We start from the raw sequence: 27424 nt of genomic DNA on the forward strand, positions 1-27424 counted from the left end.
CAGCTGTCAATCAAATATTGTCTACCCCTCCTCTATGCCCTGGACATAGAGGCGGGGCAGACAATTACTTTCACTTTCCATTCAGCACTTCCTAGATGTCGCTGTTCTCCCCACTTTCCATCGTTCTCTTCACCATTTAATTGTGTAGCCAGGGCATAGGGATGGATATCAGGTCCCCCATTCTGGTGCACAAACAAGATACTGAGATGACACAAGGCTTGGCTTAATAACTGTGTGCACAAAATGGCTGCTGCCTGCTAGCTATAATTATGAATTCCCAGATGGAAGAAAACCAGATTCAAATAATTTATATAGTGTAATTAAAGTTCATTTTGCTTGACTTGATGTGATAAAATAGGATTATGAATAATTTTTTTGGGTGACTGTTCCCCTTTACCTTTAGTGCCGTAACATGTAGAGCAGTGATCCCCAACCAGTGGCTCGTAATCAACATGTAATCACCAACTTCTTGGATGTTACTCTCAGTGGCCTCAAAGCAGGTGCTTATTTTTGGATTACTGGTTTTGGGGCAAATTTTGTTTGCATAAAAAACAGGTTGACAGCCAGAGTCTCCAGGTCTACCAGCCCACACAGGGTCTACCAAATAGCCAAATCTTACTTACATGGCACCCCCCTAGGAACTTTATTCATGCTTGTGTTGCTTATCAACTCTTTTTACATCTGAATGTGGCTCACAGGTAAAAAAAAAAAAGTTTGGGGACCCCTGATGTAGGGGATGATCATGCAAGAGTATTAACGGACACAAAGCACTTGAGGAGGGTTTGAGCAACTGCACAAAATGGAAAGAAAGGAAAGTTACACATTTGATTTGGATTGAAAAAAATCCATCAAGTAGGGATGCACTGAATCCAGGATTCAGTTCAGGATTCTGCCTTTTTCAGCAGGATTTGGCCGAATCCTTGTGCCTGGCTGAACCGAATTCTATTTTGCGTATGTAAATTAGGGGCGGAAGGAAAAGCACGTGACTTTTCATCACAAAACAAGGCGGTAAAAAAAGGTTTCCACTTTTTCTGTGTTTAAATGATTTTTGTTTTTTAACCAAGCAGAAATTTTGACAAAAGATGAAGGCTAAACAGTGAAGCTCATTCAGTTATAATAGGTGGAGCAATCTTGATTGTTCAAGAGATTAATACACCGATCATACAGCCAAACTACTAAACGACCAAACCTTAAAGTAACCCTCAGCGAATATCCTAAAAAAGTACACAAGTAATACAATGAATAAAAATAAAGAATAAGTAGACATTTTCATTGAACCGTTACAGATTAGCTTATTATTGTAGCAAGTCCAAAGTATGTGATTTGGAGCTAGAGTCAATTTGATCCCAGAATATTGACCACATTTCAGTAAATGATCTTTTAAGGTGCTCTCATTGCTTCTTGCCAACAAAGTTGGTTTAGAAGAGATAGGATGTCAGTCATTGAAGGAGTGGCTTGGACAGACAATTTAATAACAATCGTTTTTTTTGTAGCAGCTGTAAACAGCAAAATTAAGTTTGACAATAAATCCTTCTGAGAATCGGGCTGCCTCTTCAGACCTGGTCCAGATGGAAGAGTGCAGATTTTGGGCTTAGTTTAATTTATGCTTTAGTTTTAGAGTCAAAATTTTTTCCAAGGATAACCGTACCTTATACACTTTTGGACAGTCCCATAAGTAGTGAAATAAGTTTACATCTAGTTGGGTACATTTCGGGCAATAGGTCTGAGAGCCCACGCACAGAGACTTTTTATACAATTTCCCATCCACTTTTTCCTTTCCCGCTCATAATTTGCATATGCAAATTAGGATTCGGTTTGGTATTTGGCCAAATCTTTCACATAGGATTCAGGGATTCAGCTGCATCCCAAATAGTGGATTTGATGCATCCCTACTGTCAAGTGATTTAAAATATGTGCAGCTGCTATATGGCTCATGTATAGTTCAGTCCATAAAATTCAGAATTTATAGCACAGTAACAATAACAAGTAGCTACTTTTAAAATCTAGACCGTTTTATTAACTGCCAGGTGGGATAAGGATCTGATAAAGTAAGGTTTTCCAATGTCTTGGACAGACAAAATGGAAACAGTCCCATATGGTTCTTTCTGACACGTTGTAAAACAAACCCAATATTTTTAGCCTGAAAATGTGAACCTGCTGACTGCTGTAGAAAGTAGTTTATACAGTAACTATACTGTGCGTATACTGCTTATCACTCCGTTTGCAAGCTCTTCCGTCCTGCTCAAGACACGGAGCTGAACAAGCAAGGGAGGGGCACTATAAATGAAAACATCATTGTCTAAAGATAAAACCGGGAGAATGTAGATATAAAAATGCGACAGCAAGTCGAGATATAGAAGGGAGCTATTGAAGAACTATTGAATAAGATGCCCCATCTAGTGCGTTACATGGCCACAGATACATAGAGGTGTAATGGAGTGTTTTATATCAGGGTTACAACTTATGGGTAGGGATACATTTTTGGGTCCCTCATGGAAATATCGAAGCCTTCCTTCAGTGTCTCCAGAGTCCAGCTCACACCCTCCGTTTGCAGCTATTTTCCTATGAAAGCTGGCAGCTCCTAATGCAGGTCAGCCTTCCTACCCGGCAAGGGTCAAGCTGGGAGGCTCCCTCGTTTGGACAGCAGCGTGTGCTGCAAATTGCTGGTACAAATACAGAATACATAGCTGTGCTGGGCAGATAAGCACAAATGGTTCTCTTCATTTATTGCTAAAAACATTAACCCTGTGAACATTTCCAGTTGCTTCAGTGAGTGTTGAATATATATGAAACTGATCCACACAGCACATTTCATAAATGATGTTAGCCCAGAGCTTGTCTCAAAATATTTCTCACAGTCACATTTTTTTTGTGACCATTAAGAAAATGCAATAATATATTCATTTAACTTTTGCCTATTGTATCTTATAGCTTCAAGGGGGAAATAAAGACAGATCCCACACTGTCAATCTGTTATACTCTGGCAAATGCTTGGGGGGCTAAACTGTCAGCTGCCATATACTCTTTATATTGAGTATGGGCCTTTGCTATGGTCAGAAAGCCTAGCAACCACACAGTAGTTTAAAATTTTATTGGATTTTGGTATAGCATTGAAGTAAACGCGACTATTCAATCATTAATGTGCAACCCATCCATGCTACTACCCGCTCCTAAAATAAAATTAGCATGAGATGCAGCCTATCCCTACTTAAAAGCCTTTAGGTAAAAGCTCAACTCAGTACAGGTATGGGATCATTTATCCAGAAACCCGTTATCCAGAAACCTCCCAATTATGGAAAGGCTGTCGCCCATAGACTCCATTTTATCCAAATAACTATCCAAACTAAGATATAATTAATCCTTATTGGAAGCAAAACCAGCCTATTGGGTTTATTTAATGTTTACATGATTTTCTAGTAGACAAAGTATCAAAGAAATTATGTAACAATCCATTATCCGGAAAGCCCAGGATTTTTAGAAATATTAGTAGGATTAGGGAAAAAATCCAAAATTAAATAAAAAAATTATATCCTTTTTCTCTGTAATAAAACAGTAACTTGTACTTGATCCAAACTAAGATATAATCAATCCTTATTGGAAGCAAAACCAGCCTATTGGGTTTATTTAATCTTTACATGATTTTCTAGTAGATTTAAGGCATGAAGATCCAAATTATGGAAAGATCAGTTATCCAGAAAACCCCAGGTCCCGAGCATTCTGGATAACAGGTCCCATACCTGTATCTATGCATCTCTTCCAACAAACACGAGCGAGATTGCCTTCTGTCCCTGTGAGTCACTGCCTACAAACCACTTGTACCTTTAACAAAAGGATGAGCTGGGGACTCAGTAGTGAGCTAGTATTTTTATCTCCTATCTGTGCTTTCACATCTACAATACTGTTTGCTTCTTGATTGTGCCCTTTACACCTTCATTTCGGGTTATTTTGCTAATCCCCTGCTTTGAGTGCCATTAAACTACATCAGATACAGAATTCCTGCTGCAGGTTTGCATGGTTTATTTGAAATCATATTATGTTGTAAATATCATTTTACACCAAACTATAATTGCTGCTAGATCTTCCCAAGCAGACATGGATAATTGGCAACCTGCGCACTTTTAACATCGCTTTTATTGTCGACTCCATTTGCCTGCGAGTTCCTCACTAGAGGAATCTGCTTTGCCCGCATGAATAAAGGGGAGCGCAGGCAAGTGTTGTTTTAGTGCGTCTGGGAAAGTGTTTCATGTGCGAGTGTTATTTCTTCTTAATGAGAGTAGATGGGGTGATAAAGAGAGGGATGCAGTCATGGGAAGGGGTTTTCTGGTGGCTGGCTTATTCCTACGATCCCAAAATGAAAGCTCAGCACATCAGAGATTTCTCTTGTGAAATGTTTATCTTGTCAGACCTCCTTATAGAGCCATAATGCTTATCTCTCCAGCTGCCTGCTATGCACAACTGCTAACTGAAAGCCTGCCAAAGAATGCAAAAATCAACGCAGGTGTGTTGTACCTCTGCTTTACATTAGTATAAAGAAGGGCGTCCGCTGCCAGAACTTGATGGTAGGTCAAAAAAAAGCTAAACTCTAATATTTGTTTTTGATGCTATGATCTTTGCCTTTGTCTTGCAACTGCTGTACAAAATTTCTGGCATGCGAGCAGCCATTTTTACATTCCTTGGCTGGCACACTTCTTTCAGTCACTTAGGTCAGGGGCACACGGGCAGATTTAGTCGCCTCTTCTTCGGGGCAACAATCACCCGAACTGCCCCCCCCCTGCTAAAATGAAAAATCGCCTGCACCAATGCACTCGCGGCGCTTCGATTTCCGAAGTCGACCAAAGCTTCCTCATGAGGCAACTTCGGAAATTGAATCGCCGCGAGTGCCATTGCGTGGTGTTTTCTCATTATAGCAGTCTGAAGGCGGTTTGGGGAGATTGTCGCCCCGAAGAAGAGGCTATTAGTCGCCAGGCTACTAAATATGCCCGTGTGCCCCTGCCTTTACTCAGTGTAACGCAAAGACGAGGGGAAGGTGGCTTCATTCAGTCAGAGTGGAGACATATTGGCTTCTGTTCTGCTAAAGGCCATGTAGGTGTCCACATATTTCCATGCAACTGCCAATATTGTCTGCCCTCATGATGGTATCAACAGGGCTGCAACTACCTACAGCGGAGCTTCCAAGATCAGTGGCAAAAATCAAAACAGAAAGGAGAGCCCTCATAAAATGTTGCCGTGTGGGTGATAGATCAAGCAATTATTATTTAGACATTTACACATACAAAGGTGGGGGAGGAATGAAGGAATGTGAAGTGCAAGCATTTTGCAGGATCTGTTTAGAATTTTGACCACTATAAATCTTTTTATTAAAATGATCTTCTATCCAAAGGTTCTAAATATCTCCTGTAAGGGTTAAGCTTAGGGAAAGGTGCAATGACGCGCAGAGTTTCTCAAGTCTGGAACACTTACATAAACACATATCTTACTAGAGTTCGCACAGGCCCACAGGCTGCACAGAAGCTCAGGTTCCAGGAGTATGTGTTAAACATGGGATTCCTGCCCGGACATGCTAATACAGTTAGTAATACATGACTGAGAGATGCAGTGATTTCCTGATATTGAAAAGTGCGGGGCTGATGGGATTTCTGGGAGCAGAAGCAAATTTAGCTCAGGCGAACGGAATCTGTTCAGCAAGTTAAATGCCTGACGCTATAGCGAAGGTACAATCGTTTGCAAAACAAAAGTTTTCAGGGGCAACGTTGTAGCGATCCAACCTCAACATTTTTGCAATGAGCAGAAATTAAACACACAACTTCTTTAGACTTTTCATTAGAGCTAACAGTTGTCTCTGGGTTTATGAATGATTCTTTACCTGTGGGTTATTTGCTTCTACCAACTTGCACTGTCTAAGAAACAGTTTCAGGTTGCCCCAGTTCATATACGGCAGCAGCACCATGGGCTTCTCTCCATCTTCTATACACACGTGGCCGATGGGCAGCAGGTTCCTAAAAAAGCAAGCAGAATTTGTTTGTCAGTATGCTAAGCAGGTCAGAACTCAGTCCCAAACTTTGCCAGCACAACACTCACATATACAGGCAAGGCAACCGCTACAAATATAGCTGGAGCTTTGCTGCTCAAGGAATGGTGTGTGTGTTAAAATTCCATACAAAAATTCATAGTTCAGGTGGCTTGAACCTTCCCAATTTGGTGCCATAATGCAGCAGCAGCATCCTGTAAAAATGAACTCCCAGTGTATTATACTTGGGAGCACAAACAACAGCTTTTTTTTTTAGTTATTGTGCTTTGTACTAGTGCAAAGAGAGATTTTACAGAGATTATATTGTATTATATAAATGATTAACCTGGGTCTCTAATTTGTATCTGAATTACGTGTTCTGTCCCATAACACTCAAGTAATCCAGTAAAACCCAAGAACTGCTAAAGTAAAGCCTCAAAGAAACAAGCAGTGACAGGCACAAGACTTATGCGAGCCATTATGGCTTCTGCATCAATAAGATTTGTAAGCGGGATCTTGGGATCGTCTAATGGAGGTCTCTCTCTTACCAAGGAACATTTGACAATAAGCAAAAAAAAACAAAACAAAAAACAGAGGCACATAAATGTAGTGCAATTTGTAAATATAATCAAACGTGTTTTCTACAAATTGTAAATACAATCTACATTTAGAAAGACTCCATTCCTCAGCCCATAATATGAGAGATGAGTGCAGGAGTGCCAGATTAAGGTGCACAATGTACTCGTTAGCATTAGCTCTGACATGAAACCACTACCCTTGGGGCACAAATGAGGAAACAATCACAGCAATATTTAAGATTTCTTAAGAACACAAGGGATGTGCCAATCGGCACAGAAACGTGATAAATTCTTGTGACTAAGGGCGAGGTCACATGTTGCATTTTCAAAAGCGTGCAGCCGAGTTAAATATGCACAAAATGAAGCCCTATTGATATTAACGGAATACGCACTATTGCAATTCCTAAGGGGGCCTTGACATCCAACGTCCGCCACGTGACGCCAGTATTTGTGTTTTTCAGCAGAAACGCCAAAAACCCCAACATATTATTGAACTCTATGGGATCTGCTGGTTTGGAAATACACTTTGCTAAAATATGCAGCGTATTTCAATATGGTGGCAAACCGCTCGTGAGATGGATTGTGCATACGTATTTGCACGTTGTTTGCCGGTGCTGGAATTTACGGTGTGTATTGATGATCAATATGGCTGCATTTTGCATGTAAACAGCTTTATCGCTTGCCTTTTTTTCACAAAAGTTTACTAAAATTCTTCAGAGTGGAATTGTGCATGTTGGCCAAAGAAAACTACAGGCTGAAAAACGGACATCAGTATACATGTGTGTGGATTTTTGAATAAAAATGTAGTATAAAAACACCACATGTGCCCTAATGAAACAACACAAACAGAATTAAAAGGCAAAAGAGGATGATATGGTTCAAGAATATTACAAAAACGGAGGAGCCTATACAGTGTGGTTACTTGTTCCATCCAGGCTCGTGTCAGTACGTATCCTTACTCTAGGTAGACACGAGTGTGGAGAAACTATCACTATTGTGTCTACTGCCTATACTGTTCATGGAAAAAATGTTCTACCAGTATAATGTAACAGCTTTAATTTACAGAAGGTCCAATTCTTAGCAGCTTTTCAACTGGTCTTCATTTTTAAAGTTTTTGAATTTTATGTCCACTTTCAAAAATTGCTCTATTGCTCTGAGGCTACAGTTTCATTGTTTTTACTTTGTATTACTCATTCAAACCACTACCTGGTTACTACGATAAATTGGACCTTAGCAACCAGATAGCTGCTGAAATGCCAAACTAGAGAGAGCTGCTGAACAAAAACCCAATTGTTTAAGATTTAAAGGTAAACTAGCCCTATGTGTACAGAACATAGCGCCTGACTACTGCAGTTTGTCAGCCAACATGTAGGTCTATAGTCAAGGAAAATTAAACCTACTAATAAGGTACATTTTCTTTTCTAGTGACTGAGAGCAGACAGATGGCTTTTCACATCAAATGTGAGGCTGGTGAACGAATGGGCTTACCAAAATAAGGAGCGGTAGTCCTGTAAAGCCGAACAAGGAAGATTAATTGTACGGATATCGGAACATCAAAATCTCTACTGCTCAAATAAAGGAAACGCAGCCGATTCAGCCGAACCCCCCGAATCCTACGTTAAAGATTTTGCCGAATACCGAACCGAATCCTAATTTGTATATGCAAATTAGGGGTGGGAAGGGGAAAACACTTTTTTACTTCCTTGTTTTGTGACAAAAAGTCACAATTTCCCTCCCCGGCGCAAATTAGGATTCAGTTCGCCGGGCAGAAGGATTTGTCTGAATCTGAATCCTGCTAAAAAAGGCCGAATCCTAGCCAAATCCCAAACCAAATCCTGGATTCGGTGCATCCCTAGTCTGTAGTCAAACACAAACAGTGCAAGAACACTTTCCACACAAAAATTCATGATTTCACTTTTTTTTTTCAATAATAAAAATATGAAATAAATCAGAATGGCCCAAAACAGAGATTATGTGGCTCATCACCTGCACATCTTTGTAACTGGAAACACACCATAATCAGGCTTGTTTGGTTATTTCATTGGACCACACAGGGATACAAACAACAATAAAGAGAACACTGACAGATATATCATACATAATAATCACATGTAAATAAGCGGCTTTTCTAGAGATTACGCCACAGGGAATATTTTCTAAGAATTCCAGAATCTGTTGCACAGACGGCAATGGGGGTAGCACTTACCTATGGTGTAGTCCTCTGAGTTTGCAGCTTTCAGTCAACATCATGGTGATCTGAACTTCTGAGGCCTGATCTATAACAGAAGATAATGGTGTCAACAGCAGCAAGAATGAACCCCACCTTAACACATGATTAGATCGTCATAGGATTTATAGCAAGAAAATGGCAAAACAAATTATGCACAGGAAGAGTTAAGATCTGACAGATTCCAGCCATGCCGTGTTAGTGCAAATGTTTATAAAGGCAGCAGTGCTGGAAGGTACAAATGTATTGTACATGAATGAGTCTGCTGACAGATTGAACAATACAGGCAAACACAGGAATACTATGAAAGAGCACTAGAGATACACACTCATTTCTAAGGCTATTAACAAGTCATTTTCCTGTCAAATTGACAAATTAGCCTTTTAGCCAGAAATAAATTCACGGGACTGTGCAAATTTGAATTGTGACTTGGATAAGTGCACATCTTACATGTACAAATAGAACACTCTCTGTATATATTTAACTCACAGTGCTGGGACAGACACACACACACACACACACACACACAATCATATGGTTGGGTGATCTCAATGCTGCACCCCCAAATAAGGTGCAGACAACAGTTGTTCATTATACAAGAAATAATTTTGCTGCAGCACCTCTTTGTTGCAAAATGTGAAAAGTTTAATTTATTAGGTCAGACAACCAGGCTGGTTGCCTGGTTGACTGATATAATAAATTATTTTTTTCACTTTTTGCAACAAATAGGTGCTGCAGCAAAATTATTTCTTGTATAACTATGTAAACCCTGGCAACTTAAAAGGTTATAGAAGGTGGTTGAAACACACACAATTTCAACTACTCTGGTAACAGTTGTTAGTGACTATTCTCCCATTAGATCAGGGATCCCCAACCTTTTTTACCTGTGAGCCATATTCAAAAATAAAGAGAGTTGGGGAGCAACACAGGCATACTAAATGTTCCTGGGGTACCAAATAAGGGATGGGATTGGCCATTTAGTGGCCCCTTTGTGGACTGGCAGACTACAAGAGGCTTTATTTGGCTTCACCAAAACTTGCCTCCAAGCCAGGAATTCAAAAATAAGTACGTGCTTTGAGGCCACTGGGAGCAACATCCAAGGGGTTGGAGAGCAACATGTTGCTCACGAGCTTCTGGTTGGGGATTACTGCATTAGATCATTAGTCATTAGATCCCATTACAGTAACCCATTAGGGTTGAGGAAAAGCAAGTCCTGGGACATAATGATCTCCACCAGAAGTACCATGGTTATGGTTGGAGGGGAAATGTCGGTACAACCTACCTAACCATAAATATAATGTCACCTACCATTAGCACAAGAAATGATCTTAAAGGAATAGTTCGGTGAAAATAAAAACAATAAAAGAACAGAACGCTACTTCCTGCTATTCAGCTCTATAACTGAGTTAGTCAGCGACTTTAAGGGGGGCCACATGGTAGAGTCCTGCAGCGGGTCGGGTACACGCGGGTTACCCGCAAAAAAAAAAAACGGGCACCCTGTGGAATGGGGAGGATTTTCAGATGCGGGTCGCATCTGAAAATTTCTTATCTTATGTAATATTGTCTATATTTTACTACTTTTAAAGTTTTACAAAACTTGTCTGTTCCCGCTCACTTTTGATGATGTCACTTCCAGTTTGCAGCAACATCACTTCCTGTTTGATGGGTTGCGGATAAGGCAGTTGCGGGTCCGGGTCGGGTAACGGATCAAAGCGGGTAAATATGCGGGTTTCGGTTCAGGGTTCGGGTCTTAGAAATTGGTTCTGCGCAGAACTCTACCACATGGGTCATAACTGAGTTTGCAATTGATCCTCCGCATTCAGCTCAGATTTAAAAGCAACAGTTATGGCCCATGTGCCCCCCCTCAAGTCTCTGATCCATTATGTTACACATCCAGTCATTCCAGCCTTTATACATTACATTTTTGACTAACTATATTAGAATCATTTTTTTTATTTTGCACAGCCTATCTATTTACCTAGTTTTTATTTTTACACTGAACAATTCCTTTAAAAGGGTTAGCACTTACAAGTGATGCAGTGAATAAACATTACAATAAAAGGTGCTACTTCAAATGAAAAATGGAGCGGAAACAAATCATGTTGAGGCCTGGGTGATTCCAGTAAATGAGTGCACGTATTATAGTAACAGATAAAAACACAGTGACCCAATAAAATGAAGATACACTGGGCCAGGTCAACAACTGCAAAAAGTACTGGCTCACGGCCACATTCATAAATTAATTCTGGATTCAGCAAGACCCTAAACCTCACAAATCCCATACACCACTAGGTTCTCTCATTCCCAGAGAAACAATACAAGTGAGCAGTTTATCTAAAGGCTACAGTTTATTTTTCTTTGGAACGGTCGGCTTACTGGCTGAGGGATAAACTTACAGGTGGTGAAATCGAATTCCTTGAATACATGGAGAGCGCTCATTCTATGGAACTTCAATGTTTATTGAAATGTTCCTTCTGCTGTACCTCAACACTAGGATTAATCGTTACTTAAAAGGACATCATATTTCAACATAAAAGGCTTTTATTTGAAAAGCCCAGTCAGAGTCACAGACATGTATGGAAAAACTTTCCATAGCTTGGGAGAACTGAAGATCCATGGCACAAATTTCCAGCAACATTTCAAATGATAAGTGATATGTGCAAGTGTTCCGATGACAATCCTATGTGCAGCCGGTTTTTAGACGGCACCAGCCTAACCAAAAAATATTTCCTTAAAGTACCCTTAGACCCTAAACAAAATGTAACCTTGTATGGTCCTCACTAAAGCTGGCCATAGACTCAAAGATTCGCTCGTTTGGCGACATCGCCAAATGAGCGGATCTTTCCCCGATATGCCACTAACGGCATGGCTATATCGGGGGTAATTCGAACGTTCGACCGATCGAATTACGATACGCCAAGGGGCTCCGACGGGTCGGTTAAAAATCAAACCTTCCCAATCGATATCGTGGCCAGATATCGATCGGGGAGACCTTTCGGAAGCCCCCATACACGGGCAGATAAGCTGTCAAATTGGTCCAAACGACCAATATCAGCAGCTTTATCTGCCCGTGTATGGCCACTATAACAGTAGCTTAGAGAACCGATATAACCAAGAGAGATTTAGCACCATGTGAACGAGCAGTGCTCTCCAGGGAGAGGTGAACCCCTTTCATCAGTGCTCTTTGGCTCAAGGGATGACTTTCAATAGATTGCAACAAGGAAGCTGCTCTGATACACACAAAACCCTGACCCAGAATCAGGACAGAGTCATCTTCGCTTGCCTTTTAAGACATGGCAGGGCCTACAGACCTAATGGATGGAAATACTTAAAGGAAAACTATACCTCCAAAATGAATACTTGAGCAACATATATTTTATATTAAATTAAGTGGCATATTATAGAATCTTATCAAACGGGAATATATATTTTAAGTAAATATTACCGTTTTACATCTCTTGCCTTGAACCCCTATTTCGTGATGGTCTGTGTGCTCCCTCAGAGATCACCTGACCAGAAATACTACAACTCTAACAGGAAGAAGTGTGGAAGTAAAAGACACAACTCTGTCTTTTAATTGGCTCATGTGACCTAACAAGTATAGTTTGTTTGGCATGTTTGTGTGCACCGTGAATCGTAGGATCCCAGGGGGCAGCCCTTTAAAATGGCAGTTTTCTATTTATGAAAACCCAATTTACGTGAAGCGGGGTTTTACATATGAGCTGTTTTATGCAATTTCTTTTTATAGAGAACTACATAGTTTGAGGGGTATAGTTTTGCTTTAACAACCCAAACCAGGCCAACTTCATGAGGGTTTATTGCAGGTATAGACAGTAGAGGTTTAGAGCAAGTTCTCATCCAGAATTCGTAAGGGTGGGACAATTATAACATCCCATATACGCATAATTAACTGGATACCAAAGTTGTGTTAATATACAGGACATACTGTATACGTACAGTGCCTTCCAAAAGTAATGTGTCCTGGTTTTGGGGTTCATATGTATCAGCTTTGCACACTGTTTAGGAAGGATTTTGGACTACTTGCTCCAGGTTGGTCATCTCAATATACCGTATATACTCGAGTATAAGCCGTCCCGAGTATAAGCCGAGGTACCTAATTTTACCTCCAAAAACTGGGAAAGCTTATTGACTCGAGTATAAGCCGAGGGTGAGAAATGCAGCAGCTTCTGGTAAGTTTCAATCTCGTTTTTGGATGACTATTCTTAGGCGCCCGCTACTATTCTAAGCACCGGCGAATATTCTTAGGCGCCGGCGAATATTCTAAGGCACTGGCGAATATTCTTAGGCGCCAGCTACTATTCTAAGGCGACCGTTTTTTGCGCTTGACCCGAGTATAAGCCGAGGTAGAGTTTTTCAGCATATCTTGGGGGCTGAAAAACTCGGCTTATACTCGAGTATATACGGTAAAGTACGAAGTCTGGTAGTGGTAGCCCCATGCTGTGGTATTGGGTGTTCATCAGCAGAGACTGGGCATTGTGTTAAAATAGAAGGAAGAGAATATGGAGCAAGAAAATCCTGCAAGAGAACCTGTTTTAGGTAAAACTTGTGCAAAAGGTCATCTCTACCTGGACCAATGAAGCTAAACACAAGGTCAAAGAAACCACGGAATACTTCTGAAGGAAAACAAGTGAATGTCCCGCAATGGCCCCCGTTAAATGCCTGATCTCTGGACAAATGGAAAACTGTTGGGCATTACCAGATGCTTTCAACTGAAGAGGTATTTTTTTTTTTGCTCTTTGACAAGGTTAAGAAGAAATGCTTACGTCTGTAAAACAGCGACACATTACAGAGTAAAGCCCATTCAAAGCACTTCACTTCACTGTCTTGTTCCATTTACTATCCATGCCAAAACATTTCAGGCCCTTAGAACAACTCCAGTAGTTGTTCCCCCGAATTGCTTATATAAAAAAACCTAACAAGCAAAATACAAGACAAAATACCGTAGATGCTCTCACGTGAGGCCAGTAGTGCAAGGACGAGCTAGTAAGAAGAAAAAGGGAATAAATGGGGTAACGTGACTTTCAAGAGAGCGTAGCAAACGCATGGCAGGCATGTGCCCACGTGACAGAATGTGTCTGAGCGCACTTCATTGTTAATCCTGAGTACACAGTGCACATCTGCTCGCTCTGGGTGAGTGTATGGGGGTATATAAAAGGCAATGCTACATCATTAACAGAATATAAAAGCCCAGCCTTGCTTTCATTTCCTAGAAATTACGCTAGAAGTGCCAGCTAATGGGTTATTCATGCCAGTACAAGGAAATAATCTAACTATATATATCATGCTGCACCTTCTTAAGAAGCAGCCACACCCAATCTACTTTCGCTCCGACTGATTCCTTGTCATTGTATCACCCATATTATGAACAGAATACAGGAAAATACTCAAATAAGTGCATTGGTCCTTGACTAATTCTAAATAAAATTGCAATCAGAGATTACATGTTGGGAAATGGTCGGCGCTGTACTAAAGTAGTGGCAATTACAGGGTAGTATCTGCTGTAGGTTTTTATTTAGCATTTTTACATATCAGCGGTAGCTGTCATATCATGTCAAGGGGCACCAGGCCCCAAAACATCTCCGTGTATCACAAATTATGCTAAAGGTTTAGTCATCTGGTAACAATACCTGGGGTTGGCATCCAGCCATGGATTCCATATTCTCTCAAATTTATCAAGAGTTCCTCGCAAATTATATATTATAGGTCAAGCAGAAGATTTGTAGGCCGCGCACTCCTGAACACCAACACGAATCGCTCGTCTCCAAATTTTTAAAAGCTAAATTCTTTATTAGGACATACGATCAATCAAACAAACAAGAGCGTCTGAGGTCTGACGCGTTTCGTGATGATACACTTCCTCAGAGACCTTATAGGTCAACTTGATTAGGGGCAGAGTTGCATTTATTAAGTCAATCCACTGTTGGAGTGTGGGAGTGTTGGGGCTCATCCATCTCATAATTACCAACTTTTTTTGCATAGAACATTATACAGCCTAATAGTGTTCTAGTTCTTTGTAAGGGCACTAATTAAACAAAGAGATTTAGGGAATAGTGACTACAGGGAAAGACAGGTGTTCGTTACTATATTGAGTTATCTACTTCCAATATGGTATTACTCTAGGAAGGAAACTTCGGGCAACATCAGAAAACGAAACGCTGTGTGTGCTTTAGCGCAGGCGACTTTTCATTATAGTGGATGGGAAGACACGCGGAGGCAGCTCGGGGAAATGGTCGCCCAGAAGAAAAGGCGATTAGTCGCCAGGCGACAACATCTCCCCGAATCTCCTCGTGTGAACTAACCCTAAATGTGGAAATGTGGGACTGATGATGTGGTGATCAGCTATTGGCTGATCACTATGTCATTCACTTAAATGTCCTGTCCGGATTTCCTAATTTTCACCCGGGCAGCCCTTCCAAAAACTGGGCTGTCCAGGTGAAATCCGGACAGGTGGCAACCCCATTTGCAATATACATTCATTACAAATTATCTATGGTGTTTACGTTATTTGTATATGCATTGCTGTTGAAATCAGTGTCATTCTCTTTCTATTCTTTGCACTGGTGTCTCAGACTGTTACAATGTAAGCCAAGCCGGCTGATTAACAGACCTGTCTTTGCTGGTTGACTTGCACTTTAATGAAGGTTTAAATTATTGTTTAGTAGACTTAAATTATTGAAAGATTCCTTATCTGGAAAACTCGAGGTCCAGAGTATTCTGGATAACGGGTCCCATAAGTTTACCTATATACCTATAAAAGTCTTTCAGTGGTTTATAAGCAAATTTTCAGTACCGTGTAAAGAAGAAGGAGTACTGCTGTATTCTCACCACTACAGAGAAACAATCTAACACTTCACATTTCCATTGTTTCCTATACGCAGGAATGGAGCGGCAAGATTTATTTTTGTTGGAAATTTGGGCAGGAGATTGACATTTTTCTAGATTAGTTGAGGAAATACAAATCTTATCAGCACACACAGTCCCAGCTTCCATATTGTGTTGGCTTATCAATATTGTTTCCTTCTTTTTCTCTGCGTTAGTTCACCCGCTTCTTGGGCTACGCACAATGCACCATCAATTCGAATTCCTAAGACGTTCGCAGAATAAATATATTTTTAAGCTGAAAAGCCAAAAAAAATCTAAAGAAACGAGAACAACATTATCCCTGCATGGCACAAGGACAAAGAACAAAATGACCCGTCCCGCCCAAACTCTTATCGAGTGCCTATCGGCAGATCTGCCTATGAGAGGCTCCGTTAATCATAATATTCCGCAACAAAAGGGCGGAAAGACAATTCTCTGAGGGGCAAAAAGAAAAAGAATACTAATCAGACTACAAAATCTAACAATTGTTTAACGTTGGCCTGTTCTGTTCTTGTGTAATAAAAATCAGGCGTTTCACAGCCTGCCACCTACATACATTCAGAACTACACTACTAGAGATAGTTCTGCAAGAGATCCCATTATGAATGCATCAACGCTTCTTTACCCTATCAGTGGACTTTTCATCAAATGCTTCGTTTTTTATAAATATATATATACAGGTATGGGATGGATGAGTAATAAAAAGTAGCAATAACAATAAATGTGTAGCATTAGGGTCTGGCCATACGGGCAAATTCGGGGAGATTAGTCGACAATTATCTTTTTCTTCGCCGCGACTTATCTCCCCGATCTGCCTTCCCCTGGCGGAAGGCAGATCGGGGAGATAAGTCGCCGTGAAGAAGAGAAGAATTGTCGTCTGGCGACCAAATTCCCGAATATGCCCATGTGGCCATATCCTTACTAAGCGTTGTTTTTGAACATGAACCTCCCTGTAAGGAAAAACAGATCAAAACGATTGAAGAGGTAAACACGTCAGATGCTTTGGATAGAAGCTTTTAAGTGAATTATAACAAAATGAAGATTAGATTTGCATGCACGATCACTAGCATTTAATCTCAGTTATCTTTTTTTTTCCATTACGGCTGAAATTAGAAACATGGCAGAAGGTACTAAATTATATTCTAGATTTACATTCCCTTTGATATATAGATATATCTGATATAAACACAGCTTTGAACGTTGGGTTTTGTAAACATTTTATTGCAAGGAACTGGTCAGGACAGGCCTCACGCAAGGGGATAAAGACACAGAGTGAGAAAACGAACTAAAACTGATCTCTCTGCAATGATCAGGGAATGTTAAAAACAGTGCATACCATGTATTTTGGGGTTATTGAACTTCTGGCCCCATACATGTACTGAATATGGTCACCAGTCTACCGAGCTTTGGTCCAAACACACTAACCCTGGTTAATGTGGTTTTAAGAGCCACATACACAATAATTCAGTCCTGAAAGAAATTGCACTATACAAAAGGGCAGCAGTGTGGAGCAACAGTTTAAAGGTGAGCTAAACACTAAAAATGTGTATGTGTATATATACTGCACTTATTGCACCAGCCTAAAGATTTTAGCTTTTCAATAGCAGCAATGATCCAGGACTTCAAACTAGTCACAGGGGGTCACCATCTTGGAAAGTGTCTGTGACACTCACATGCTCAGTGAGCTCTGAGCAGCTGTTAAGAAGCTAAGCTTAGGGATCGTCATAACTTATCAAGCAGAAAATTAGGTTGGTTTGCAATATAAGATGATGCTACAGGACTGATTATTAAATTATGATGCTAATTGCACTAATTTCTGTGCTGCCATGTAGTAATTATCTGTATTAATTACTCATCAGCCTTATATTGTGATATTTATATTCTATGTGTACTGTATATTGAGAGTGGGTCCCTATGCTCAGTAAGTGACAGCAGCACAGAGCATGAGCAGTGATTCAGCAGAAAAGAAGATGTGGAGCTACTGGGGCATCTTTGGAGACACAGATCTTTACTGCTAAAGGGCTGCGGTTGCCTTGGGCTGGTACAGAAGCACAAAACATAATGTACAATATTTCTAGCCTACTTCTTTAGTTAGTCTTCAGTTCTCCTTAAATAAAAGCCCTCCGTCACAAATAAGCAGTAGGCTAAATATTTTAACTATTCTGTAAATGTTTGCCAAGCACAGTACACGTCTGGTTAAAAAACAGCAGAATTCAAATAAATCTAAAATAAATGGTGACATAAAGAGAACTAAAGTTTAACTATAGAAGTAGGGCACAAAAACATACATTACCCCCATATGTAATAAACGGCAGTAAGCTTGCCTGATAGCAGTAACCAATAAGATATTTGATTTTAACAGGTGACCGACCAGTAAATTATACCTGCTGATTGCGTGCTATGGGTTACTGCTCCTGGGCAAATTTACTGCCTTTTATTGAATAACACTCTGTTATGTTTTGGCCTTCTATAGCAGCTGAAGGCATCCACAGCCCTTTAGCAGTAAATATGTGGGCCTCCAAAGATGCCCCAGCAGCTCCCCATCTTCTTTTCTGTTGATTCATGGCTACTCAGAAAGTGGTACAATTAATATCAGAATTTAATAATCAGCCCTGTAGCTGTAAACAGCTTGTAAAGCACACTGAGCATGTGCATGTCGCAGACACTCCTAACTACATTACTACTATAGTGCTGCTGAACCTTTAGGCTGCTTCAATAAGATCAATATATAAAATAAGGCATTTCTAGCCGAATTCATTAGCGTTTTTTAAAAATATTTTCTATACAGAAAGTCATCCAGAGACAATATAGCGTTTGATGATAGCATACCTTTTACAGTCTTAACAAAAAATGCTCTCTCTTTGCTCGGGTCTTTCTCATCAACTAGGATCCCATGGAATATTCGGCCAAACGTGCCTGGGAAAAACAAACACCATTACTGAATAGTTCTGCAGTTCATTTAAAAAAAAGCTCTGCACTTACAGTCATACAACACTGTTAAAAGCAGGATGGAACAATGTCATTGTACTGTATGGAGTCATGTCGTGTGGGGCACCTGAGAGAAATCACCTTATCCATGGGCAACAAAAAAAATCCTTTTAGTGCCAGTAAATGGGAATCCCCACAAGTAACATTTAAATTAGGTTATTACATGATTAATATTTTACCCATGTGATTCCCTTTCACCCCAATAACAAAGTATTTTCAGAGCATAGGGATGGTATGTTTTTTTTTTAACAGGTTTTCTTTTTATTGATTGACTTAAAGGAGAACAGTCACCCAAAAAAAAATCATAATCCTATTTTATCACATCAGTCAAGCAAAATTAACTTTAATTACACTATATAAATTATTTGAATCTGGGAATTTATAATTACAGAAAGCAGGCAGGAGCTGTTATTAACACTGTTATTAAGACAAGTCTTGCATCATCTCAGAATCTTGTTTGTGCACCAGAATGGGGGACCTGATGCCCATCCCCATGCCCTGGATACACAATAAAATGGTGAAGAGAACAGGGAAATGTGGGGAGAGCAGCGATTTCTAGAAAGTGCTGAATGGAAAGTGAAAGTAATTGTCTGCCCTGCCTCTATGCCCAGGGCATAGAGGAGGGGTTGACAATATTTGATGGACAGCTGAAATGTTTAAATGAGTTTACAACAGCTATGAATGCTTTTACAAAAAAATAGAAATTGGATTTCATGTTTAATTTGAAAAGGAATTTTATTATACAGCGTTTTTTATGTCTGGGTGACAGGTCCCCTTTAAACAACTTGCCCTCTCATGGTACACTGCCTAAGTGTATATCACAACAAGTCTCCCACACTTACTGAAATTTAGCTGGGCAACCTCTTGCTTTATACGCAAGTTTAATTAGTGACAGCATATTCTTAATGTAGTTCAACCATTCAGTCTTATTAGGGTGTACTGGGGACATCCAATGCATTATTAACATTTTCTTTGTGTAGAACACCAGGGTTCTCACCGTCAGTCTGGTATGCAGGGAAGATGTCTTCTGCAATCTCCAACATCCCTAATATATATGTACAGATAACCCTCCAATATTTTATCATCATTGGGCAGGCCCATTCCATGTGCCAGAAGGTGCCATCTCACATTTTGCATTTAGGGCAGGTGGGTTATGTCAGTCTACCCATTTTGAATAGCTTGTTGGGGGGTGAAGAGGGAGGGTATTTAGTAGAAAATATTATTTATTATGTGAGATTTGCTTCCTGCTACAAATAAACATGTTCAGGTTCATGTACCGTTGCGGTGTCGTCAATTTGCGTAAAAAGCTTTGGTGAGAACAAGCTGAGACTCAGCAGATAATAAATACATGGTCAGGAATTAGTAGAATCTACATCATAAATGGGGAGGCAATATTCCCCAGACACGGTATCGTATCTTCTCATTGAACCATAAGAGTGACTCATACATTTTATTACTTAAAAGGGGTTGTTCACCTTTGTGTTAACTTTTAGTATTGTGTAGAGAGTGATCTTGTGTAGAATTAGCCATTCTATAACATATTAAAAGGGATTCTGTCATGGTTTTTATGGTGAAGTTTTCATTTCTAAATTACACTGTTTACACTGCGGACAAGTAATCTCCCCAAATGCCTTCCCACTGGCAGGATGGCATACGTATCGCTTCGGTTTCCTTGTGAGTGAACTTTGGACGACTTCGGAAAACCGAAACGATACATATGCCATCCCAAGGGCGATTCATACTGTTGCCAGAGGGAAGGCATTAGGAGATTGGTCACCTGCAATAAAGAAGATTTGTCACTGGGTAACTTATCTCCCCGTGTGCCACGACCCTAAAGATCTAATTGAAGCCATCCCCTGCTGTGACCTAAAAGTCTTCTTGGCAGATGGTTTTGAAGACTGGTAGGCAAGACAATCTTTCCAGGAAGGAATAGTTGTAACCTATCCATGGGTTAGATGATGGATTCCATGGTCACCAGCACAGTGTTTTGCACCTAAAAGCATGGCTGCCATTGTTGGGCCACATTAAGGAAGGAACAGAAGGAAAGGACAGAAATGTGCTGTGTTTAATCCTGATTAAATATTTGCAGCATTATTTCTCATATAGTATGTTTGAGGGTTGGATAAAATTAAAATAAGTATGTCATACAGTGAAGTCTGTATAGCCTTTAATACAACTGGGGGGCATAAAAATCCTTTGAAGGACCACATCGAGCCCACGGGCCTCCAGTTGGTCAACCCTGCTTTAACCTATAGGGATCAACTGAATTCTATAGCTTTGAGGAAATAACACACGCACTAACACTGCTCTAAAATCCAGCTAACACAAATTACCAAGCCGTTGTGGGAGGAATTGAGTTTTAAGTCATGAATCATGGGATTGCATCTGAGCCAAAATGTTTTAACACCTGGAACAAGGTAACCCGAGGCTACGCTTCTCTGCACACGAACAGCTCAGATATACAATAGTATTTGGTTTTCTGTTTTTCCCCTTATGTAAGCCATTTACCACACAGCATCAAAGCTTCTGAAGGGAAAAAAGACAACCAACTAAAGGTTTAAATGTTAACTTAGGTGTGTTATTCATGAAAAGCCGTAACTATTTTTGATCTTAAATTAACAAAGCATGTAAATGTACCTATATATATTTCTATACACCTATAAACAGACTTTACATATGGGGAAGAGGTTACTGTGCTTCAAGATTAACACCTGCAAAAAGCTTACTGCATTATGTGCTAAAATAAGAAACACTGCCCAGTCCCGTTAACTATTCTTCTCTTGTACAAAAATAGCTATACACAAACACTTATTACTGCTTATTTAGCTATTTTGCATACTCAATAGGAATTAAACAGCCTATAAAACACAGGAAGCAGCAATGCAAATGACTTAAGTTTTGCAGTTCTTGCTCCCCTGCATCCAGGGCTGTACTTCAGTTTGATGCCCCCACTGTTAGCTCCTTTGCCAGGTTTGGCCAAAAGTATCCAGCCGCAGCACAAGGAGAATGTTCCGCAGTTTTGTTTTGTTTTTACCATAAACTAGAGACACTGGAGGGCCAACCCCTTAAAGTTGCTGCCCTTGGAAGGGGCCTTTGAGTGCCTATATAGTAAATATGGTCCCGCATGTAACATGAGCGGTGTCAAAAAATAAATTCTCATGTCAGTGTAGGTTTCATAGAAGCAAGGAGCAGTCATGTGGATACTTTTAATATTACTTTCGTGAATCAAACAATCAAAATGATATGCTATAGCTGCTTGAATCATTTCAAGCTCCACAAAGCCATCTGTTAACCCCCATGCAAGTACCCCTGTAATACCTTCCTGCAGGACGTCCTTCAGGGTGACCCTCTCCCGAGAGATGGCGATGTCCTTTACCTTTGCCTTGGCTTCCTGAAGAGTTACACTTTTCAGGTCATTCTTCTCGATTCGTAGTGTTGGATAACCTGAGGAGCCAACGAAGCCAAACAAGACTAATATGAATACCCAGGTTGCACTTGCTGAACATAATTTGAAAGCTCTCATTTACTTTGTATGCTGATATAGTGCTGGATGGAAACATGGAGGGCTCAAGGGCCTTTACATGGCACTTAACAGTACAGGACATGACAGCTCTCGGTTATCAGCAGTTTGGACAATAAAATTCAATTAATCACAATTAAATTACATTTTTTTGAATCAGTTAATAGTGCTGCTCCAGCAGAATTTTGCACTGAAATCCATTTCTCAAAAGAGCAAACAGATTTTTTTTATATTCAATTCTGAAATCTGACATGGGGCTAGACATTTTGTCAATTTCTCTTCAGTGCAGAATTCTGCTGGAGCAGCACTATTAACTGATGCATTTTGAAAAAAAAAATTTTCCCCATGACAGTATCCCTTTAAGTTTTAAGAGACAAGAGGAAGAACCTAAAAACTAGCCATAAAGACTATAGCATGTGACCCATGTCCACCCAGGCTCAGATTTCTCTGCACTAATCCATCCTTACAAATGGAAGAATTCTTTGCTGTGCCTGCACACTAATCAGACCAAGCCTGGCAGGACCTCCTTTAATATGGAACATATTAGAAGAGGTTTAATGCCAAGTTCAAGCTGCCATCAATTTAGTATACTGGGATGCCTGCCTACTGCTCTGCTCTGAGGGTTCATGTTGGGTAATGGATTACGTCAAAGAGAAATGAGATGCCAGAGCAGGAGAAGAGTCTCTCATCTCAAGATGAGACTCCAACGGTCCTTGGGTCAATATATGTATATGTGTGTACATATGTAATACGTACGTGTGTGTATAATATGTATATGTGTGTACATACACACAGGCTGAGAAACAGGTGAAAAGAGAGATCGTTGGGAAACCACTGGACTCTAAATGCTGTCTAGTTCCAGCGCCCCTTCACATCCAAAGCAGTCTAAAATTGTTGGTAGGATGTCAGGAGCCAGATATCTGAAGGGTTGCAAACTGCCTGGACCTAAACAGCAACACGGCTCCGGCATCATAGGAATTACGAGAAATCCCATACACATGGGAAACATTTAGATTGCCTTTTACTTGTAAACTAGAAGAAGATTTGGCCAAAGGCAAACCTGTCTTCATCCAAGTAATTATTTTGCACCACTCAGACTTGCCATAACGCACTGAAGAAAATTGGGACAAATTCTTGCAAGTAATAAATAGAAGTTAAATGACGGCAAACCATGATTTTCACACAGTTTTTTCCCCAAGTGAAGCCATTTTTATGCCAGAGTTGTAGACTTGGCTAGACATTTGACAGCTTTAGAGAGAAGTGATTTCGTATGGCTTACCATGGCATTAAAGTGGCGCTGACAGGTGTATTTTATTTTTACATACATATAGAAATATGCCCCTTTATGTAAAACCAAGCCACACATTTTTAAAATGGTTAAAGATAGTAGTGTTTATATAATGGTGTCTAGAATGAGGCTAGATATATGTAGGTAAATGTAGGTCTACCTTAAAAAAGATCCATCACATATTCCTATAACTTTGCTTGCAAGGTCTATGGCTCCACCTGCTGCTTAATAAACATAATAATGTTCTTAAATCATTTGTACAGGTATGGGATCAGTGAACCCGGAATCCCGTTATCCGGAAAGTGACGAGTTACGGAAAAGGCTGTCTCCCATTGACTCCATTTTATCCCTATAATGCAGATTTTTAAAAATGATTTCCTTTATCTCTGTAATAATAAAACAGTATCTTGTACTTGAGCTAAACTAAGATATAATTAATCATTATTGGAAGCAAAAGCAGCCTATTGGGTTTATTTGTGCACATGATTTTCTAGTAGACTTATGCTATGGAGATCCAAATTATGGAGAGAGAAACGCCTAGTCCAGAGCATTCTGGATAACAGGTCCCATACCCGTACCATATAAATATACAGGTATGGGATCAGTTATTTAGAAAACGTATCTGGAAAGCTCCAAATTACAGGAAGGTCATCTACCACAGAGTCTATTTAATCAAATTATTGTAATTTTTAAAAATTATTTTTAGTACTAAATTATTTCTCTTTATGAATAAAACAGTACTTTGTACTTGATCCAGACCGAGATAATGAATACTTATTTGAGGCAAAACAATACTATTTGTTTAAATGTTTTTAGTAGACAAAGGGGGTTAACCCATAGCCAACCAATCAGCAGGTAGCATTCACTGGTCCCCTGTTTAAAAGCAATCATCTTATTGGTTGCTATGGGTTACTGCTCCTGGGCAAACAGTGCCTTTTTTTTTTTACATATGGCGGAAAGTGTGGAGATCCAAATTACAGAAAGACCCCTTATCCAGAAAACCTGTTTGTGGTGAAGCAACTATTTTTTTGCTCCATAACATTTTGAACCAAATAATATGCCAGAAACTAGCTGGAATAGGCCAATATGTTCTGTAGTAAACTATGGGTTGGCAAGAACAGTTTTCCCAGATAATCTGTGGAATTTCCTAAGAAAGATATATGTAAGTACAAACCTTCAAGAGGTACTTTGCAAAAATGAAAATTTAATATATGCTACAGCATACTGAAATAAGAAACTTTATAAATACAATAAATTAAAAATTCTGTACAGTTTCTGAAATAATCAAGTTCATCTTCACTATCCCTCTCTCAGCATCTGTTCCTCCTTGTTCTGTCTTCATTCAGGAGTTGGGATGAATGACCCAATAGATCTTATAGGGGGGGGGCTCCCTTTCCTAGCAGATGTATTAGAGCTCACTCTATTAAATTCACCAGACATCATGTCTCTCTACATGCAGAATTTGTGCAATAGGCATATTTTGTTTGTACTGGAATCAGTTATTTGAGTGAGCTCTAATACATCTGCTAGGAAAGGAAGCCCATAAAATCTATTGTGATTATTCATCTGACACTCAACTCCTGCATGAAGAGAGAATGAAGAGAAAAAGATGCTGAGATAGGGATAGTGAAGATAAACTTGATTATTTCAGAAACGGTACAGAATTTCTAATTAATTGTACTTAGAAAGTTTCTTACTTCAGTATGAGGAAGCTTATATTACATTTTCTTTTTGGCTATAGTTCCCGTTTCAACATCCACGCCCAAAAATCACCCCCATTTCTACTCAGCTGCTCCGTTAGGCTGGGATCTGACAAGAAACATGCACTGCCCTGTATTGTTAATTAACACAATGACATAAAAATGAGATAAATTGGTGATTGACCCCTGAGATACCGCATTACGGACCATTTTTATTTTTACATTTGCCTAAGGATAAGGTCACTGGTAACAGGCAGTTTTCACTATACTCATGGAGGCAGTTCTGCCCATTTTTGCACCAGGAAGAAATATACTTGTAAAGAACTGCATTGTTAAAAGAAAACACCAAATTTCCCAAAATAACAACCCATTGCCATTATAGCAATAGCCTCAATTTCTTATGCAAGAACTCAACAAGTGACTGTCATCTGGTATTTTAACCAGGTCAAGGGGATGATTTGGGCAATTGGATATTGTCCCCTGTGTTACTGCCAGTAATAAGAGAAAATAACTGAATATTTCTTGTAAAGCTTGCTTACAGTCCTCGCCCTTACTTTGCTTCTAACCTGTGTAGGACTCTGCAACAGAAATTGTACACAGATTAGTAGCAACACGAGAACAAAGGGGCAAAAATCATTAACAATTAGGATGTGCCAAGTTATAATGTTGTCCTGAATAAAATGTATGCAGGTATCTTCCTATATTTACTATCATTGTTGACAAAGAAGCAAATACAAATCCAAGCTCACTGGACATAGCTGTATACATTACACAGAGAACTCTTACTGGTGACTGGTGTTGCATTGTTGGGGGTGTCAGCTCTCAGGTACTGTGTTGTCTGGGTGGAGGGCTGAGAGAGACCCTGGGAACTGCTGCTGTCACTCATGCTGTAAACAGAAAACAAACACAAAAGTGAGGTTATCTTCAGAGAAATGGATAAATATGGATGACTTGATTTTAAAAGCTCGTCAACAATAAAGCTGAACCCTTGGGCACAGGGATATGAAGGTTTTGTGCTTGTATGTAGCCAGATATACACTGCATGAGACATCCAAAGGAAAACAATTATATCTTTGTGATATTAGTTGTATAAAAGGTACTAAATTCCTCAAAAGACATTAATTGCTTTACCTGCAACCTGATCTGCTACCCACAGCCCACCATAAGACTGGACATGGTATAATCACAGACAAAGTGAGGTAAGCCATAAACATGGAAGTCATTCAAGGTAAGGTGGCAAGTTAGACAAAAAAAAAAGCATACTTGAGACCCACAACCCCATCTGCACCCATATGCTACCTGCCCAATACCCACATTAGTCTTTTTACAGGTATTCTAAGTGATATTTTTAGTTGATGTAATAAATCTTTTTGAGTAATCAAAAACGTTCTCGGCACTGCCTTAAATGTGTTGTTGAATGCATCAAATCCTCCTCCGGGTATACCGCTATCCCGACATATACTGTTAAATTCCAAAATGAGGACAGCACTCAAAAGTAGCAAAAATATGCAGTGGTTACATTTATTCAAGGCCACTACACGGCATGTTTCGGGTCCACTTGATAAAGGGTTTAAGGACCCGAAACATGTCGTGTAGTGGCCTTGAATAAATGTAACCACAAGCATATTTTTGCTACTTTTGAGTGCTCTCCTCATTTTGGAATTTATCAGTAATAAATCTTTTTATTGATATTACCCCCTCTCTGCTCCTGATGAAGTGGGACTAGTTGGTCTGATGAAACACATTTTGTTCTAATGTTGTTTCTCCTGAGGATCCATGAGCTATATGTAAGCACAATACATTACTGTACGCTACCTTTAATACACTTTATTAAATTATTTTGGAGTCTGCCGAATACCGGAAGTGGTGACCCAGGTGTATAAACCCCGGGTCCCGCTCCTGGGTTCACTTATGCCTGAAATAGTATCAAGGGTAATTTGCAAGAAGGAACTCACCAGATCATACGGGTGGCCCGGTTGCATTGCTCCAAGCCCTTAGCTGTAGGTTAGTCACAGTCAGTAGAAAACATTGGACAAGCACTACATTCCCCCGTTGAATTAAAAAAAAGTAAATGTATATTTCCAACATATTAAAAGCATCCGTTCCCTGACGCGTTTCGTATCCACCGATACGTAGTCATAGGTATATGCATATACCTATGACTACGCATTGGTGGATACGAAACGCGTCAGGGAACGGATGTTTTAATATGTTGGAAATACCCAGTAAACATT

The 27424-nt window shown here is 39.8% G+C and overlaps 1 protein-coding gene across 2 annotated transcripts in view; it reads right to left on the reverse strand.

Moving 5' to 3' along the window:
* ryk.L (receptor like tyrosine kinase L homeolog) overlaps window positions 1-27424 on the reverse strand; it is a 71015-nt gene that overhangs the window by 8189 nt on the left and 35402 nt on the right. Inside the window, exons 7-11 of one of the 2 annotated variants that reach the window (XM_018261918.2) lie at window positions 25977-26077; window positions 22001-22126; window positions 18524-18610; window positions 8792-8861; window positions 5864-5996 (exon numbers count right to left, since the gene is read on the reverse strand). In XM_018261918.2, coding sequence (XP_018117407.1) covers window positions 5864-5996; window positions 8792-8861; window positions 18524-18610; window positions 22001-22126; window positions 25977-26077 — 517 coding nt within the window. 2 annotated transcript variants of the gene reach the window in all.

Source organism: Xenopus laevis, chromosome 5L, assembly GCF_017654675.1.
Source record: "Xenopus laevis strain J_2021 chromosome 5L, Xenopus_laevis_v10.1, whole genome shotgun sequence".
Lineage (NCBI taxonomy): Eukaryota > Metazoa > Chordata > Amphibia > Anura > Pipidae > Xenopus > Xenopus laevis.